Consider the following 20,504-nt stretch of genomic DNA (forward strand, 5'->3'; position numbering starts at 1 on the left):
TACAGTCGAGGGGAATTCCTTCACACGTGATTGCGATGTTTGGCGAGGACAGACAGCGTTTGATCTTGTGACCCCAGTGTGACCTACGAATAAACTAAGACTTTAAAAGCAACCGGACTACAGATTAATAGGACAGTTTTATTTCTATAAGACATCTGAGGGCCATTCACTTGCTTTATTTTTAACCCATTTTGGCTGTGGTGAAAACAGTAGGTGCAATTTGTCGTACGATATTTATTTACTGAATTATCATATGTTATGAGAAATTATCCCAATGAAAATAACATTTGTGATGTCACGTGTATTTGAACTAAAATAATAGCATCCTTCATGTCCAGCCATCCATTTTCTCGTTAGCACACGGAGAAAACCCATGCATGCACGGGGAAAAGATGCAATTCCACTACCCGACTGTGAGGCCAACATTACAACATTTATGTTAATATTTTCATCTGGACTACCAGCTATCAAATTGTAATTTCTACATCTGTCCACCAGATGGCACTACATTTCCCCATTCGAAGCATGTAAAAAAATGTAACTTCATTCATTTTCTACCGCTTTTCCTCACGAGGGTCGCGGGGGGTGCTGGAGACTATCCCAGCTGTCTTCGGGCGAGAGGCGGGGTACACCCTGGACTGGTCGCCAGCCAATCACAGGGCACATATAGACCAAAATGTAACTTATTTCTTATTATTATTTCTTTGAAAAGGTTAAATCCCCAAATATAATGAGTATTTTATAAATTTATTTCAGGCTGATAAAGGTATGAATGTGAGTGCGATTGGCTGATAACCAGTCGAGGGTGTACCCCTCCTCTTGGCCGAAGTCGGCTGGGATAGGCTTCAGCATACCCCGTGACCCCAGTGAGGGTAAGCGGCATAGAAGATGGATGGGTGAATGTATTAAAACATTGGCCTTTGTGAGGATATTAAAGGAAGTATGTCAAACCTCATTCTGCCAGGTTATTAATGCATGCCAGTTATCGCATATCTGGTATGGATATCATTGAAAATTGACTTGAGTTCCGCTATCTACTGTATTTGTGTTTCCAAAGTATGGGGAGCCCAGGGGCGTAAAAACAACCATGAAACATTTACTCTCCAGTGTTGCTTTATACTGGTAAATAAAGCAGTGGTTCTTATTATTGTTTTTTTTTTTTTTACAATTGATTTGAATTAGAATGACATTTTTTAACATGTTGTTATCATTCTTTAGTAGTAGTTTTTAGTACTATTTTTCAGGGTATTTGGAGGTTGGCTAATGTTATAAATGAGGCAACTGTTTTCTCTCTATAAATAGAGGAGCCGTCTTACCTCACATCCTTTGATGCAGTGGAGTAATTCTGGGTGCGGATACCACTTAAGTCCCATTGTACAGACAATGCTCTGCAACACACATTTAATAACAAGGTTGGATTAATGAAGAAGTTGAGAACAGGAAGTATACCGTCAATACAATTTATGATGTTTTGAATTTTGCCCTTTGACCCGACAAGTCAACCTCGAGACCCGGACTAAAGTTGCTCTGCAGCGTGCACGTGAAAGCAAACACACGTGCACAGGAGCGATGAAAAGGTCTCATGTGCTGCTCATTCATTATGTAGCCGCCTTTCATTGATGCCGTCTCGGAACACGACCGAAAAGAATGGATTTTGACGAGATATGACCTGATGATAGCTGTGCTTTGCCACGGGGATCGACGCCTGAGGTCAAGGAACTGAGCGGGAGGAACACACCAGCAAAGGTAAAGAGCGCAATGTTCTCAAATATCTTCCTAGAATGTGTGGAATCCCATCCCACTGTGCTCTTCTTTAGAATGCAGCTCAAAGGGGGCGTGCATGGAATGTCTGTGTGTCCGTAAGTGTTTGTCAGTGTGCCTACCAAGCGTTCTCCATCTGTTTACATCAGTTGCATTGCAGGGATGTGTCAACTGCATGGAAAGAGTAACTTCTCAATAGCTAACTGTAGAAAGCAGCCAGGGAAGGTATTCACTTCCGGCATCGTCCGGCGAGTACTTGTGGCACGATCACAGGAAGAAAAGTTAACGCTGTGCTACGATTAACCATCAATTAAAAATGAATAAATAAATAAAGACAAATCCAAATGATTTCCAATGTTGTTACAAAGTGTGACCTCCACACCAGAAACACTAGTGTCGGACTATAAATCCAATGCATCCCAATAACTGTCTGACCTCAAATAATACCCCCCTATAAGAGCCCCCCCATGTGTACCGTTATCTAACACAGTTGACATGGATTTCTTTTGTTGCTGCAAACTAAGCTATTTTTCATTTCAGTGCTGTCAGTAAATCGATGCTTAGGAGAAGAAGATGGAGGGATGGACCTCCAGCACCTAAGGCCCCTCCGGCTTACCTTGGGATGTGGGGGAGGGGGGGGGGGATGAAGCACCTCATTTCATCTTGAAACTTTCTGCACCTACTGTACATTCCACTTTTGCCTCTAATGATGATGTCATCCAGAAACTCCTTCCCCTCCCCTCCCCTCACTGACTCCTTTTTCCTCTCTCAGAAGGGCCGTAAATCAAGATAATCCATGATCGTTGCCTGGCTTCACCCCTCACTATGTATGTGATCCTCACCCTCTTCCAAGCCTCCCGGGGCGCTGATACCACATAAAAATAGATCCCCATCTCAGCGCCACCTTAGACGACGTAATGTCATATAGAAAATGAATAATTCCACTGGAAGCCCGACAGGCTAATTTTGCTGATAAAGGGGAAGGCGGGCGTGTTGGGGGCGGGGGGGGGAGGGAGTCGTTAGCGATGGAGGGACAAGAAAAAGACCAGGGAAGGAGGGATGTCTAAGTGGGTCATAGTGAGAAGTGAACCACAACTGGTTTAAAGCAATAAATCATCATCACTTATTAAGGTGGGCGACATTAACCTCCAACTGGGGAAAGCAGAACTAGATTGAATATGCGTTTTGCTGACGTGAATTCTACCTATAGTGTCCTCGCCGAGGGGCAAATGTGCCACTGAGTTCATGTGTCTGTACAGTGGAACCTCAAAAGTCGAAGGGAAACTCGTCAAACCTTGATTCATTTGTGTTTTGTAAGACTAGGAATAGAACCTGTTCCAGGGTGAACCTGCACCCCTGACACTGATTTTTAGTGACCTTTTTAACACTAGTCCAAATGCTGGTCTAACTCAGAGATACGGATGCTGTATGTGCCCGGCTGTTGAGTCTACGTGGATTAAAACTGCTCAGTTGTCACTAGATACCGTATTTTCCGGACTACAAGTCACACTTTTTTTTCATAGGTTGGCTGTTCCTGCGACTTATACTCCAGAGCGACTTACAAATGAAAGAAATGTTTATGTTACATAAACGCTGGACACCTTTTCTGTTTGTTTATTTTTTGTGTAGCTGAATAAGCATTGTGTTAGCATATCTTACACCTATTCAGCCTGTTCTCTATTCTTTTATTGTTAGAACTTGCCTTCCAAGATGATGTAATGTCTGTTTTGGTCAAGTTTGTAAAATAAATTACCGTATTTTCTAGACTATAAGTCATTCCAGAGTATAAGACGCACAAGGCCAAAAATGCATAATTAGGTAGAAAAACATACTTAAGTCGCACTGGAGTATAAGTCGCATTTTTTGCGGGTTATTTATTTTATGACCAAAACAGACATTACGTCCTCTTGGAAGGCAAGTTCTAACAATACAATAATAGAAAACAGGCTGAATAGGTGTAAGATATGCTAACACAATGGTTATTCAGCTACACAAAAAATAAACAGAAACAGAAAAGGTTTCCAGTGTTTATGTAACATAAACAGTTTTTCATTTATAAGTCGCTCTGGAGTATAAGTCGCAGGAACAGCCAACCTATGAAAAAATTGCGATTTATAGTCCGGAAAATACGGTACTTGAAAAAATGTGACTTTTACTCAGTGTGACTTATGTATGTTTTTTTCTACCTAATTATGCGTTTTTGGCCTTGTGCGACTTATACTCCGGAGCGACTTATAGTCCAGAAAATACGGTATTCCTCTTGTATTATTCATAAGCCTTACTGTACTAGCATTCTGAACACGTCCATTTTTCTCATTCGTGCAAGAAACCGACGTCACGTCCAACAAAGGCCTATTTTATTTTTGATGAAACGCCAAAACGTAGGACTTTTAGGGTCTTTGGACATTAGGTTCCACTAAATGTGGACATTTGAGAGACTGGGATCAATATTTAATTAAAGACAAATGACCAAAAAGAAATTGTGTACTCTCAACCTTCCTCCGCCGTCTCTTTACGGACTCCGGTATACTTTATATGCGGTCCATTGCGGCGCCCTCCGACAGTACAGGCACGAGTCTCAATTTACCACTGAGCACAAATCATATCAATTACGCACATGCATGAAAAACAGATCATTTAATGTCCTCGTGGCCCGGCCCGCTGCTGACTCAGCGTGACTCTGAAACCAAACAAAAGGGGGGTTGCACAAAGTGTAGCTGTAGTGATTCTTTGCTTCTAGCATGACTTTATTTTGCTACTCACCCTCAGCGGGATGAATACATTTAGTCTGACTAGTCCGTGCAGCCCCCAAAATAGACCTCGATATTAGGGCTAGAGTCTCGCACCATGTTCTCAAAAATGTCTGAGGGGTTGCCATGTTTCTAACCAAAACATTTGGATGTGGCGGGACATAAAAGGGCGGCGCACACACGTTCCGCAGAAGTGAGGATGTCGGCACCAAGCGGGAAATTCCTGAAGGAAGAGTTGTGGATCGCAAGGCTTTGTCAAGTGCGTCTGCCACGACGGTGAGGCGGGCAGGAAGACGTACCTTGACCTTGTGTGGGTTCCTCCAGTGCTCCTTGAGCATGCCCTCCACGGTCATGTTGCTAGGGAGGATCACCACGTCGTTGTTGCTCTCTCGGCACGTCAGCTCGCACTCCTCACCTGTGTTTGTGGAAAAGCAAAGTCAGCCACCACGCCCTGGGCTTTACATCAAAGGTTTTGCTAACTTGAAGGCCAGGTTGACATTTTGGACTTAGGTCAGGGCTACCATCTTCTATCTTGCTCTTCAAAATTCCTCTTATTTTTACATTTTGAATTTAGATTAGTTCAGCAGCCATTTATAAATAAAACCCCCATCAAGAGTCAATGTAAGAATAGCTGATGACTTCTTTAGACAGCAAACTAGTTCAGAGGGAGTCAACAGCGCCTCTGCTGGTTGCGGCCAAGTAGTTTTCGTCAATTTTATTGTAATGGTAATGGTTTTATTTCATTTGAATATGCATCATATTACTGGTACTTTTACAATCAGTAACTGTTACATTTGTTCACTTCCTGCTTTCCTAATATAGTTTAAGTTTTTTTTTTTATTTTATTTTTGTCACGTACCGAAGTACGAGGTGATATGACCATACAATGACATAATCACATCCAAACCAGTCATGATGTGCTATATATATCACTATATTGACAGTTACTATGGTACACATTATGTCATTGTATGGTCATATCACCTCATACTTTGGTACGAGGTACATTATTAAAAAAAGAAAAAAAAACAAAAAAAACCTTAAACTGTATTATGGAAAGCAGGAAGTGAACAAATGAAACAGTTACTGATTGTAAAAGTACCAGATGGAGGGGTAGGATTTAATAAGCTTTGCTTCTTCCTACTCCTTTTGGACATTTGGAACTGTGGACTGATTATGGGATGCATGTTCAAATGAAATAAAACCATTACCATAATGGGTACCATAGTAAGTGTCAATATAGTGATATATATAGCACATCATGACTGGTTCAAGACTCTTCATCCTTGTATTTAGCAAACATCAACTGCTTGTATTGTTTCTTGAATTGGCTCATCGTTGTGCATTGTTTGAGGGTCTTACTCAATTTATGATTATTAAATCACTTTGCCAACCTTGTATACATCTAGAATGATTACAAAAAAATTTTGTACATTTTCTTGAATGTCTGCAGTGAATAATGGCCACATCCAAGCATATGCTGGAGTATAGCTTGTATTGATGTTGAATCCCCAAGTAACACTTTTTGGCCTTGGCGGAGGCTGTGCTCATTGTAACTGATGCAAACCTAGGTTACTTTGGGGGTAATCCATGCTATGGGAATGAAGTCAGGGTTTTCAAAGTTTTCTTAAGCTACGCCTGCCTTGAAATCTTCTGGCTTCTCACCTGATATAAGAAATAGTAGTAAAAAAACACGAGCCATTATACCCACCTATGCCATGTCCTCGCTTGCATGAGTACTGGAGGCTGTAATGCAGATTCTGAGGTAAAGAACACTGGCCTTTGCTGTTGGGGCACAGGCGGAATGAACCCGTCCAGTTTCCATCCTTCCTACAGCGGATCACATTGGAGCCGGCACCCTGCATATAACACGTACATGGACACGCTCATCAAAACTAGCAGAGCAAGGACACGTTACGCTGGCATCCCCTTGCAAAAAGAGACAGCGAAATACAATCCAACTTTTTAGCAGGCGTCCGAGCTGTGAGGCCTGAGAGGCCGAGTAGATTAAAAGCTGTATACATTTCAGAATTCTGTGGCCTGTCGTGGAAATCAATCGCCATCTGATTAGCAGAGGCATCAAACTGAGGAGGGCGAAGGGAGCAGGGGAACCTGAACGCATTGTGAGAAGAGGACCTGATAAAAGCGTGTTAGGCCTCATTCAATTTCTATGTAAGGATCTTATCATGAACTATTTATAGCACCAAAACAACCATGTTTACATGTCGGTTCCTCCACACCAAACTTAACCAAAATACGCTTAAGGACTTTATGGACTAGGCACTGATTTTAATTTCTAGGTATATTTCTCTTACTTTTCAATGATTTTATGTTATATTAAGACATATATTGTTAAAGCCTAACAACTCCAAAACATTAAGAAGAGCAGAGAAGGGACAGAGGTAAGATCTACAATGACGTATAGGAGACACACATACATAAAACAAAAAGTCATCATGAGGAAGAGGGAAAAGAGAGGAAAGATATGGACAGACCTGCTTGCATGGAGCGTGCAGCAGCCTCACCGTGTGGGCGGAGCCTCCTGTGACGGCATTAGCGCTATTACCGGCGGCATCGGTCGAGCAGTTGAGGCGGCAAACGCTGTCAAAGCGGAAGCCGTCGGTGCAGTGGTAGGAGCCGTGGAAGATGGGGGGCGGCGGGTCACAGGTGACCGGTTCGCACGCACCCTCCAGCCAGCTGCCGTCCTCTGTGCACTGCCGCTTAAACGCACGCCTGAAGACAGGTTCAGACTTGTAACGTGGGACAAGGTGGGATATCATAAATAGGGGTCAGCAACTCACGGCTCCAGAGCCGTATGTGGCTCTTCAGCTTCTTTGTTGTGGCCCCCTTTGCAATGCTCGAATATTTTTTGAAACAGCCCATATAGGGAAAATGCACGTCTTTGTCATGACTTTAAGAAATCCAACTTTGTGTGCGACCATGAATGCATCCTGGCTGAGTTCTGGTGATTGGATGATGCTTTTCAGTTCTCTTTCACACAGGTAAACATGGAGGAAAAAATGTCATGTGACATTTCTAAAAAAATAAATTAGAGATCATTACAAAATAGCGGCATTGGAACTTGTTTACGCCTGTGTAAACAAATAATGGAAGTTTACAGTAATTTATTTATTTATTATGTATTTATGTAAGTTTATCTCCAATACTAGCAAGAGTACTTAATCAACTCGTCTTTTCCTATCTGAACGACTTTGATACCCCAAAATTTCCTCCAATTTTGATGGCCAAAACTGTGGGAGACTCATAATTGGCTCAGAATGTGAGCCAACTATTTGTCGCTAGCTAAAAGAAACCAAGATGATACCATGATAACCCAAATAGTTGGCATCCGCTACACATTCTATATGTTCTATTCTCTTCTTAGAGTTTATAAGACCTTGTTTTAAACCTAAGTTTAGCAGCTCTAGGCTATTTTTCTTTAGTGGGCAAGAGGGTAAAATGGCCCTTTTCATAGTAAAGGTTGCCGACCCCTGGGCTAAGCAATCAACCCGCTTACCTCTTGGGTTTATTAGTCACATGATAGCCCGGCCTGCACTTGTACTTGCACAACGTCCCCACTTTCAGGCCCGTCTCGTTGCAGCGCTTGGTCTGCAGCACGGCATTGGGCACCGGCGGAGGAGCTGGGCAGCGAAGCTCACATAAAGCCTCGGGGAAGGACCACAGACCATCCTCCAGGCAGGTCAGAGTGTTGTTTGTACCTGGCCAAGACACGTGGAACATAAGATTTGAGAGGTTAGTGAGCTATAAAAAGAAAAGGTGTGTATTGAAGGAGCGCTCAGTTGTTAAGTAGCCTGTAAAAGTCATGTAATCTTCTTTGTATCCCCCCAATGTGATGCTAAAAGATGCATAGCTTACCAGGATCCTAATGTGCATGAAAGTTTAAATATAAAAACAATGTAAGAGAAGACATGGGCTTTCTCCCAAGAGGGAAGCAATAGATTGCACTTAAGCTTGTGTGTTTTCAGCAAACCTTGCGGTATTTTAAGGGCAAGTCCTGAAAATAAACATCCATGCGAGGCAGTCAGCTCACCTACAAGCTGGGCGGGTTCACGACACTGGAAAGTGCTCTTCCTGCCGTAGGTGGTGCCCTCCGGGAAGTTGAAGTGGGCCGGGTGGACGTGGTATTTATCGGGCAGGCCGCAGTCGACTGGCTCGCACGACACCTGTTTGTTCCACTTGCCGTTTGCACAGGTGATGGTCACCAAAGAGTCGGACTGAAAAGGAAGGATAGGTTGCAGCTCAGAAAAACAAATAATGTCCTAGAGATATAATTACTGCTATCCTGCCTCCAGGACAGATTTCTCTGTGAAATCAAGGAGTTGAGGTATCTAGCTTGGGTATGCGGGACCCAGTTGATGCGACTTTAGCATCTCGTCCAGATGCCTCCCTGGTGAGGTGTTCTGAGCATGCCCAGCCAGGAGCAGGACTCACTGAAAGGACAATGTCTCGCAACTGGAAGGGGTGGTTGGGGACCAGGAAGTCTGCAGAGACTGCTGACCCGGATTAGGGGAGGAACATTGGATGAACATTTGGTAGCTAGTACCTAAACTAGCAGCCACTCCAAACCATTTCCTGTATGGAATATCCTGACAACAGGGAGCTGGAGTCTATGCCAGGTGACTTCAGCTGCTAACTACCACCCAGGAGGGCAAGAAGTGGGTTGGAAGGTGTTGCAGCTTTATGTGGTAAGGTTCTTTTTTGGAGGCGTCCGGGAGGCTCCCTGGTGAGGTGTTCCGGGCATGCCCAGCCGGAGAGACTATGTCTCACAGCTGGCCTGGGAACACCTTGGTGTCCTCCCGGTGGAGCCGGAGGAGGTGGCCGGGGACCGGGAAGTCTGGGCTTCCCTACTAAGACTGCTGCCCCCGCGACCCGGACCCGGATAAGCGGAGGAAAATGGATGGATGGTTCTTTTTTGGAGTCGTTGGGTCATTTGTCATTGGTTCTTCACAGATCTTTTCAGGGATGGTTTCTCTTGAAAGAAAGAACTCTATTAATTTTGAATACCACCTGACACAAGATTGATGAGGTAGATTCAAAGTCCTCAAAGGTCACATGTATTTTTACCAATCGACCTGGCAAGTCTTCCAATGTCGAACTCGCGGATACCCAACGTACTGATGTCCACAACGTCTTCTGTGAGTGTTTACCTCAGCGCTGATCAGCATGTCGCCTAACAATGAGTCTTAGCTTACGGTGTGCCAGCGAGCAGCACGGGCCACTCAGCATCTCAAGTAACCTTGGCGGAGAGTTTTATGAGGGTCGGTATTGCCACCCAGGACAACTGATATCAGAACAAGTGCACAATCAGCCATAACACAACGGGGGGTGGCTTGTGTGGAAGTGTGTCAATTTCTGGGAAACAACAACAAACACACACACACACACACACGGAGGGGGATGTTTTGCTGGAGAAGTCCTGAGGATAATATTTCATTTCCTGTGCCTTCAAACCAAGCTTGTTGACAGATTGGTCACCATTTATTTGTGAGGCAAGGATGACTCTTAGGTGATCGAGCAGGTTCATCTTTTTTAGCTTAGCTGCAAGATTTATTGAAAACGATCAATTAATTTTGCCTGTGACTCTCCATCCAAAGCTGAAAGTCAGGCAGATTGGTTCTGAAATGCTAAAGGCCACCGCAACAATCGACATGTGCAAAAAAAAGTAACAATAAAAGTGATTGGGGATGGTATTCACTCAGGGGCAAACAATAAAACTTCAGTAAAACTGCTGTGACTACAAACAAGTATGAGTATGATATAATAGCTACTATAAAAGATTGATTTCTCTTCCATAGCCACTCTGTGTTTTTGAACAAAAACAGTCCCTTTTCATAGCGTCCAAACTAGCAACCAATCCATTTCTTCTACGAATGGCACATATCCCAGCCGACTTCAGTTTCCAGGTCGAAGCTAGCGCTATGGCGCTACAAGCAAAAGCGTATGATATAATAGCTCGTATAAAAGATTCATGTCATGCCATCACCTGGAATGGGAACAGTCTTTGTTCTTATAGTGAAGGATTCATATCTAAAAAGACCAAAGACTAAACAGTTTTTAGCTCAAAGGAAAGAAGAAGAAAAGAATCAAGTAGAATGTTTTCAAATATTTCTAAATTGAATTTTCTGATCTCCGGCCTATTTTGCTATTAGAAATAGCTGCGATTCCTGCAAATTATTTGGCTTGTGGTATATTATTTGCAGAGATGAGAGCGAAATGTGGAGCGTCATCCAAAACCTCAAGTGTTTTCATCCTTTTCTATTTAATAGCAACATGTTACACAACAGGAATGGCAACAACGCCAACAAATCTCACAACAAAGCTGAGAAAGTTTTATCATTCTGACACCCCCATCACCCCCCCTCCAGACTAAATAAAGGAAAATTAGTGTTTTTAACATAAATTCATCCATTTTTGTTGCTTTCAAGAGGCTCCAAACATAAACGTCACAGATTCTTTTGCAATACAACCCCCTCGCTTTCCCTGCCGTCATTACTTTCAAGCTTTCATCTTGATCCCAGCATATGACACCGCATAACGCCGCATAACAGTATCAGGTTCACTCAAAATAAATAAACTTCCATCGTGATTGGTGACTGGCGAGGAAACACATGCGACCCATGTGAACATCTGCTATAATAAAGCAGTCATTTATCTCTTTACAGCTAATATGTTTACCAAAAAGCATGCAAGCGAAGTTCATCAAAGTTTGCTCCGTTAAACACACAAAGATGTATTATCCTGTCACCAGAAAGCTGCTCATCATCCTGTGAATAGAGAGCTGGAGCCTATCAGACGAGGTTTCCACCTTTCCGGTGTTGGTGCCCAAACCACCTAGGTGTCCATCAGTCAATTTTCTATGTGGATTATTGCATCACCAGAAACCTGGAGCCGATTGCGGCCCACCGAAGATGCAGAAGTTGCACCAAAGCGGTTGCAGTGTTCGTGCACAAACTAGCTGCTGCACGTTGACTGCTGATGCAACACACGTCCCCAGTCCACGGCAAAAACCAGGTTTCAAAAGTCTCTGTGTGGAGTTTGCATGTTCTCCCTGTGCATGCATGGGTTTTCTCCGTGTACTCCGGTTTGCTCCCACATTCCAAAAACATGCTAGGTTAATTGGTGACTCCATATTGTCCATAGGTATGAATGTGAGTGTGAATGGTTGTTTGTCTATATGTGCCATGTGATTGGCTGACGACCAGTCCAGGGTGGACCCCGCCTCTGGGATAGGCTCCAGCACCCCCCACTACCCTTGTGAGGATAATCCAATTCTCTCCAATTCCTATGAAGTTATGTTTACATGAAATTAGAACTTGAATGGTTCCTTTATATTAGTCTGTAGTAACAGATTAAGAATATTATTCTGGATTTAGAGTAAAACTGGTTTTACTTGGGAACGGACTCACACACCAAAAATCTACATAAAGATTTGCTGATTTTGGACTCGCCATAAAATCGGATTAATTTTGTATTTAAGATGTTTTTCAGTAAACACAAGCTAAATGACTATTGAAGAAAATGTTGCAGTTTCTGAGTCTAACAACCAGTGAAAAAAGACCGGTGAACTATATTTTGGAGCGATCAACCTTTTGTGTTTCATTGAGTTCAGCTCGTGAAAGCTGAGAGCAAAACAAAGCGCTGCTTTTATATTTTGGTTGGGTGTATAAGGTCGAGTGCCTCAACGTGTGTAAATTTGTGAGAAGTTTCCCCTGCGTTAAGAACCTTACAGCTGACTAGCGTCTCCGGTAGCCGCTTTTACAATGTTTGGCCAACTCTGCCTAATTCAAGCCAGGCAGCCTATTAGAGAAAAGAACCAACAGAGCGACGGCGTCTTCATTCAAGCCAGAACCTTTCCTCAAGCAGCACACAAACACGTGAGCACATGCCAAAAGGCATGGCAAACACCGCCATTGTATGGCTGTTGGCCCGTGAATATGTCCTATGGAAGTACCGCATAGGAATGTTTATTATGGAAACAGCCATACGTATATTATTATTTCAATGATTGAAGGCATTACAAGACAAAGAAAACAGATTTTCGGACTTAAGCGAGTACTGTACAATAAAAAAAGGTCTCCCGCTAGGCAATTCGCCGAAGGGTGACTTGATGTTCAGCCAACGACTACTCAAAAAAATGATTTGTGAGAGAAAAATAATAAGGATTTGGACGCTGGCAACAATATAAGCTCTCATTGTAACCTAATGAATGAAAAGCAACCATTGAAGGATTTCAGCACACCCAAACCTTTTTTGGTTATATAATCAGCAAACACGTTATACACGGTTACTACACAAAGTTGCCCGTTTATGTCATACGCAAAGAAAGGACCAGAGTGTTTCGACTCCATCTCATTTGGTCAAGTTTTTAGGTTTTGCTTACAGGCGTAAAAAAGTGAAGCCCTGTGCAGAAATTCTATCACTTCCTGGCAAGAGGACAAGGACGATGAGGTTGAAGTAGAACTTTTCCCTGAGTTATACTTTTTAATTAGTGTCATCCAATTTGGCCAGAGGAAAGACAGGGGTCAAAGGATTTGGATTCTATAGGAGATGGATCATTCATAAAGAAGAATCTAGAAGGGCTCAGAAAAAAAAGAGCCAAGCTTGTAGTGTAAACCCAAATAATAATGCTAAATAAATGTCACATTATCTTATATTGCTTATTAAAATGTGAAAAAGTAATTTTACCCCCAAAGGAAATAATATAAATCAAATTAATTTATTCCAGACACCCAAAAATATGAACAAAAAATATGTTATTCTTCAGGATGGTACTTATTGTTGAGCTACCCCAAACATCCTGCATGGATGCTATCTTTAGTTCATGATGACATATTTCTTGAATCCACTAGTGGTATTCACTCTTTGGAATGTCGAAAAACTGTATGGACAGAAGTCATGAAGACAAGAGTCCATTGTTTTGGCCAATTTCATGTCATGTATGTGTGCGACAGGCTGCCATCGGCGAACTAAGTATGGCAAGAGTTGATCACGCCCGTGATCCAAGATGGCTACGTAAACAAACCAAGCCCCTCATATTGCATAACAACCAAGCGGGTGAACACAAGGCAAGGCAAAATATTTGCAAAAATGTTGGATGTTAACCAAAAAACAAGGTGGACATTTACCAAGATAAAACTGTATATCCAAGTTTCATTTCATTTGTGTGAGATACTGTAAGATAGCTAAAACGTTGCTATAGAGTGAATACAGATTTTTTAATAGTAAAAGTTTGACTGTGGAGTGGATTACTTCCAGTGTTTCCCATGGCAAGGAATCGGAATGTACAATATTCAACCTCAGAGGTTCCACTGTAGCCCAGTTCACATTTCCTATAAACTTCTGAAGAGAACATGTTGTTCATATCGAGAGTACGTGTGCAAGTGTGTCTGGAGATGAATTGACTGACTGCCAACTCCTAATGCCCTTTAAATAAAATGATGTCAGTGTCAATGTGGCTGCTAAGAGCCCTTAAATCTATATTGGATGTAATGGCCTGTGAGACGCTCCAGCGACTACACAGTGGCCCCTCACAGGACACACACACAGAGAGCAAGGACCACTACCCGGATGAGACTTGGGATGGTCTTTTGGCCACACTCTAATACGGAGTCGGGGTGAGTTGATCACGGCGGTAATTTAGCTTGCTGAGCACTTTACCGTTGGCGTGCTGTAGTTCATGGCGGACAACAGGTCCGTGGGGCCCATTAAAGGCACCACATACATGAAAATCTGTGCAATTGGCCCTCACACTGGAGGTAGGGTAGTTATGGCCATGACCCTAAAAGCTTCGCTTCTAACCAAAAGCACTGACTTCCTGTGTCCTTCCTTTATACGAGTGGCTTTTCAGACTTTGGGCAGGTCCATCTCCATTTTTGTCTTAGTACTTCCTTTTACATAAAGTCATAATATTACTAAAAAAAGTACATTTTACAGGGATATAGTTGCAATATTATGAGAAACAACTTTGCTGCACGACGGTCAAGTGGTTAGCACGCAGACCTCACAGCTAGGAGAACAGGGTTCAATTCCACCCTCGGCCATCTCTGTGTGGAGTTTGCATGTTCTCCCCGTGCATGCGTGGGTTTTCTCCGGGTACTCCGGTTTCCTCCCACATTCCAAAAACATGCTAGGTTAATTGGCCACTCCAAATTGTCCATAGGTATGAATGTGAGTGTGAATGGTTGTTTGTCTACATATGCCCTGTGATTGGCTGGCGACCAGTCCAGGGTGGACCCCGCCTCTTGCCCGAAGACAGCTGGGATAGGCTCCAGCACCCCCCACAACCCTTGTGAGGAAAAGCGTTAGAAAATGAATGAATGAATGAATGAAAGAAGTGCTGCCATGACTAAAGTATAATATTTTACAATTTAGCATCACCCAACTGGTTATATGTTCTATCAAATTAATGCAAACCCGACAAAAACTTGTGGATGAGTTCGACGTTAAAGAAACCAGAATGGTCAACATGGTGCTTAAATGATCGCCTCAAACCAAAAATGGTATTGGTTTAATTTCATTTGAACATGCATCAGATTACAATTGAATGCATCACATAATCAGTTCACAGTTCCACATGTCCAAAAGGAGTAGGAAGAAGCATACATTTGTTCACTTCCTGCTTTCCTAATATAATGTAGGTTATTTATTTAATTTTGTCAAGTTTCGAAGTACGAGGTGATATGAGCATCCAATGACATAATGGGTACCATAGTAAGTGTCAATATAGTGATATGTATAGCACATCATAACTGGTTCAAGACTCTTCATCCTTGTATTTAGCAAACATCAACTGCTTGTATTGTTTCTTGAATTGGCTCATCGTTGTGCATTGTTTGAGGGTCTTACTCAATCCATTCCATAGTTTGATTCCACATACTGAGTAAAGATAAAGGTAAAATGTTGATGTTTTTTTGGCCACACTCCAACCTAGTGGCCCTAACAGGTCACACCTCGAGAACAAGGACCTTTACGCCAGACGGTGATACGACCCTCGTGAGCCTAAGCGGTAGACAAGGAATGAATGAATGAATAATACGGAGTTGTAATTCAGCTTGCCGAGCACCGTCCACTGTACTCTGGTGGACAACAAGCCTGTAGGGGCCAATAAAGGGACTGCCTACACGGAAATGTGTACATTGGGGCCTTGCGGTGCCAGTACTCTGTGTTCCCCGTCTGCTTGAAAGAAACAGTAATGGAAAACACACAACGTATGCGTAGAAATGAGGGAAACAGATTCAAGGTGAAGGTGTTCTCAGATGCGTTTTCGCATCGATGGGTACAAGTGGCTAATAGACGAAGGTAAGAGCGCTCCCTGCTGAACTTTTCAACTTAAGCGCGTGACAAAGCACAACTGTGACAATCTCATGTTTTATGTTGTTGTTGAACTTCTCCTGACTGTACAGTGGAAAGATGACTAATGACTCCCCCCCGGTTTTCACACAAGGATGTCAAATGGGTGTTGCCAGTGTTTGCCTTAAATCTTGTTCATGTTGTTTGTCCGATGTTAAGACACCCCCCCAACTTAGTCATGGAAACCACATCCTGCCCCACTCAGCCCCTCTGGATTCTATAGAGTAATTATAAACACCATTCAGTCAGCACGTCTACTTTGCAGCATCAGCTTTATTATCGGTGACATGAGAGCCGAGTGCGCTGATTGATGCGCCCCGAGTGACAGGATAACGCTCATTTAAAATCATTTCAATTCATGTCGACGTTTTTTGGCAGATAGATGTCTGTCTTTCTCGTACTTAAAGACCGTACGTGTAGCCGAGGAGGGAGTTGATTGAGAGACGTGGATCGTCATTGAAACGATTATCAAAACCAGATTAGCGCCTTTAACGTGATTAATAAGTTCTTCATTGATGCATGAATCTGACAAGTTGGACGACTGCGGCTCGTGTACTGAATCACGCCTGAGTTAACTGGGAGGTCTTGAAGAAATATCATGAAATGTCCTTGTATGAAGATGTAAATGCTAATAGTTTGTTAATCCTGTGAGAAAAAAACATCGCAAAATGTTATAATTCAATGAAAATCAAATGATAATGTTAGTCGGAAAACACTGACTGTTCCCCAACATCAATGCTTCTTAAATAGTGGGGGCACAGTGAACTAGGAAGCGGGGGGGTGGGGGGGACTCTCAAAAAGGCGATTCATTTGGCCTGTAAATTGTAATGACAAAGAAGCAATTTTAAGAGGGCCTTCGGACCGCAGTACAGTATTTGCTGCTGGTTTTCATTAAGCAGCCATGTTTTTATCACTTTTCACAAGTAGGATTCACACAACAAGTTTTCCACATATTTTCACAGAAGGGTGCGGCCATGAAGCAAGGAAAGGCCCTTTAAAAATATGGAATTTTGCAATAAATGTATGATAGTCTGAGTCCACGGTGTACTGTTACCTCCATTTTCGTCCCTGCTTGTTATTAAAGGCACTGGAAAAAAACCTTTGTAAGTAAGAGTTCTTTGCTAATACTTTGTGGGTAGGTGAGTAAAAGATGTATGTAATGTTGCAGGGGGGCGGGGGGGTCCAGTTTTTGCTGATATTCCAAAATGGAATATTTTTGGACAATATATGAATGAATAATGCATGTTTTTCTTTCAAAAAGTGACCGGATGACAATGATATTCCGAAATGTCAGGTCCTATAAATGACCTAGTATCTACCATGACCCCCCGCCCCCTCCAAAATAAAGGACAACAATACCGCGCGCACCCCACTGTCTCTTTTTCCTTCTTCTCCACTTTCTTCCTGCTTCCCTGAAAAGCATAATTTAGCACTAAATGAATTGGCATTGATGAATTGCCCCAAAGTGGCCTGTCAATCACAACCTAATGCAATTAAGCAGGACCCAGGGTGGGGGGGCTACTGTGTTTTTGCTTGTGGATGTATTGTAGATGTGCTTCTGTGCACGCCACACTCAATGGTGTAATGATTCCCATGTGACAGTTTACGTGCACGTACAGCATGGATGAGGTCATTTAGTGGAGGACACGGGCAGGCTGAAGAACAGAACGCCATTTGTTTCGGACATGCTTACATGTTTACATTTGCACAATTCATCGTGTCCGAAAGGAGTAGCGAGGAGCAGAGAGCAAAGAGGAGAAACACCTCTGCTCCAGTTCTTGTCTCTTTTCTTATTAGATTGTCTTGCAGACTGCTTTACGACGCCATAGCGAGGGCTACAGCATTTATACGGCCTTTACGGCATCTTGGAGCCAATCCAGTAGCTTTACGACGTGGCGTCAACTCACCCCCCGTTTGTTTGTTTACTTGCGAAGTGCACACACATGTGTGTGTATGCGGTTTATGCAGGGCATTGAGTGCAATTTCCCGTATAGCGCGTCGATTCCAACATGCCTTTTATGTCGGCGGAACGGTAGCAAATCTCTGCCCTTTAACAGTGGCTTCAGTGTGTGTGGAAAAGATGGAGGGAGGAAGGAGGGGGGGCGGTGGGAGCAGACACTATGCAATGATGTCATCGTCCCGGCGGAGAGGCAGCCACACAAAGTGACTGTTTGAGGTGATGGCGCAGCATTCTCGGCAAGGGACTAAACGGGTATGAGGCGGCGGAGATGTCCGCCACGGCAGCTCCTCCGCCTCCTCCTCCTCCTCTGCTCCTCAGTGCCGCACTTTGTCTACCTGGATGATGTCATCCCCCTTCCCTACCCCCAGCCACCTCTGGGGACTGGCGGCTGTGGCGCTTGCAGGTGACAAATAAGTGCAGAAGCAAGCAGAAGGAAAAAGGATGCTGTTCCCCTGGCCATTTGTGTGCTGGAGTTTGCATCATCGCACATGCATTCACGTTGGCACGCACGTACCCATGTGCTGCGCGGTGCTTGGCATGGATACGTTCACGCTGGCCATTTGTCTGCCTTTTTTGTTCTTGACGTTATTAATGGATGACTTCACAGCGCTCGGTAGAGGCAGTTTATTTGCATTAGCAGTCATTGACATTTTTTTCATAGGTTAATGAAATATGTTGTATTATTGTGTATATACATGATACGTATTTTGTGTTATACTTCATGCATTTTATTTATTTATTTATTTATGCATTTATTTGCATTTATTATATACTATATGCATTTATATTTATTGTTTATTTTGACTCATGTGATTATATTTACTTCTTATATATTGTATACATTCTTAGCATTTTTCCAGATTTGTGCTGCTCTGTGTGTGATTCACCTGGCTCTTGATGATGTCATCATCCTGGTGGACTTGCAGGACGTAGCCCGAGTTGCAGGAGATGGTGCAGCGGTCTCCGTTGTAGAAGTGGCGGCCGGCGTTGCTGCACTTGAGCTCTGCATTGCGGATTAAGGGCTCCTGGCAGTCGATGGCTTCGCACGAATAATGTACACAACTGCGAAAGGAAAGGGGTGGGGGGGGAGAAAAAGGAAAGTGATGAAAAAAGGCCACATGGAAAAGTTACAAGCGACACAAATGGAATGAGTGAAACAACACTGCAAAGCCGGGAGTAGCGCATGTGAAAAAGCCGAGCGACCACATCCATCCATCAATGACGGCTTTACATGTCGGATCAATAAACCACATGGAGACAGGAGATGTCGGCTATTGGCGTGAAGGGAGGGCGTCTGCATCAGGACACGGGGCAGAGGGGCATACGGGGATGAGGAATGACATGTTGCAATGACCCAGCCAACATTTAGGCTTCTCTAATGCACACAAAGCGTCAGCGTCTGTCAGCCGTTCCACAAAGTAAAAATGATATCTAAAATTGTATCTTTTTGTTCATTTGTGTTTTCCGCCTCTCTTGTGGCCGTAATATTTCTCCTTTAAGTGCTTTTCCCTTCAAACCATTTTATGGCCTGCTTATGCAGGCACCTTATGGCCTTGATGTTTTCATGCAGCCATTACAATCATCATAATTTAGTGGTAATTAAGGAAATTAGGTCAAATAAAATCAAGGCCACCACAAAAATACATAAATCTCCATTTGAGCTGTTGAAAAAAATCAATCTACTTAAAAATGCCCTCCATTGCAACAGGTGGCGCTATAACGCCGCACTGCCACTCTCGCTAATTTATTTTTGTATGGCATAATAAAAACGGCAATAAATTAAGGCAGAGGGGAATTAAAAGGAGTTATAAAGATGAAGTTATTAAATAAATGAAAACAATGTCATATATTTAAAATTTTGTATAAATTATGAATAAATAAAATTCAGTGGCCAAGTTTGCATTCATGAGAATGTGATTTAAAAACAATAAGCGTCAATATAGACTCTAATAAGTAAACACATTAGTTTGTGACAAATGAATGAACATATAGTTATGAATGTGAGTGTGAATGGTTGTTTGTCTATATGTGCCCTGTGATTGGCTGGCCACCAGTCCAGGGTGTACCCCACCTCTCTCCCAAAGACAGCTGGGATAGGCTCCAGCACCCCCCGCTACCCACGTGAGGATAAGCGGTAGAAAATGAACGAATGAATGAACATAAAGAGAAAATGGTGATAATAACTAAAAGAAATAGCAGAACCCACACATTAACATCTACAATATAATATTAAAATTTAAATTAAAAAATAATGATAAAAACATTATATTCAACAACAATTGATACTAATCCAAAGGAATGCCTTAAAGGAGGCGAGGACTGCCAGTCAAAAGCCAGCAAGTGATGTTCCGTATCAAGTGTTTAGGGCTTTTGGAAAAATGGCTGCTTTTGATCTGAAAGGTCTGTGCTTGTCAAAGTGGAATTGTGAATTGAAATATTGAAATGGAACTCCCCAGGAAGACCCCCCCCCTTTTGCAAATGATAACACAACACACAAATGAAGGCTCGATTGGGACAAAAGCAGCACACAGGAGGGCGGTGTGACGTTTAATAGCCCTTGATGTTGTTAACAACTGGGGTGGGAAAGGGGGACAGGGGGAGGGGGGGGGCTTTAGGGTGTTACAGGAAATGTGTGTGTGAGGGAGGTAGCAGTGGAGTTGGAG

The 20,504-nt window shown here is 43.0% G+C and overlaps 1 protein-coding gene across 2 annotated transcripts in view; it reads right to left on the reverse strand.

Moving 5' to 3' along the window:
- pappaa (pregnancy-associated plasma protein A, pappalysin 1a) overlaps positions 1-20,504 on the reverse strand; it is a 94,789-nt gene that overhangs the window by 13,057 nt on the left and 61,228 nt on the right. Inside the window, exons 14-20 of one of the 2 annotated variants that reach the window (XM_058065038.2) lie at positions 18,729-18,903; positions 8,563-8,746; positions 8,029-8,230; positions 7,037-7,244; positions 6,223-6,370; positions 4,811-4,926; positions 1,317-1,388 (exon numbers count right to left, since the gene is read on the reverse strand). In XM_058065038.2, the coding sequence (XP_057921021.2) occupies positions 1,317-1,388; positions 4,811-4,926; positions 6,223-6,370; positions 7,037-7,244; positions 8,029-8,230; positions 8,563-8,746; positions 18,729-18,903 (1,105 nt within the window). Of the gene's footprint in view, positions 1-1,316; positions 1,389-4,810; positions 4,927-6,222; positions 6,371-7,006; positions 7,245-8,028; positions 8,231-8,562; positions 8,747-18,728; positions 18,904-20,504 lie in introns of both variants that reach the window. The other variant, XM_058065037.2, reaches the window with a different exon arrangement.

Source organism: Doryrhamphus excisus, linkage group LG10 (assembly GCF_037039965.1).
Source record: "Doryrhamphus excisus strain RoL-2023G ecotype Guam linkage group LG10, RoL_Dexc_Guam_v1.1, whole genome shotgun sequence".
In the NCBI taxonomy this organism is placed as follows: Eukaryota; Metazoa; Chordata; class Actinopteri; order Syngnathiformes; family Syngnathidae; genus Doryrhamphus; species Doryrhamphus excisus.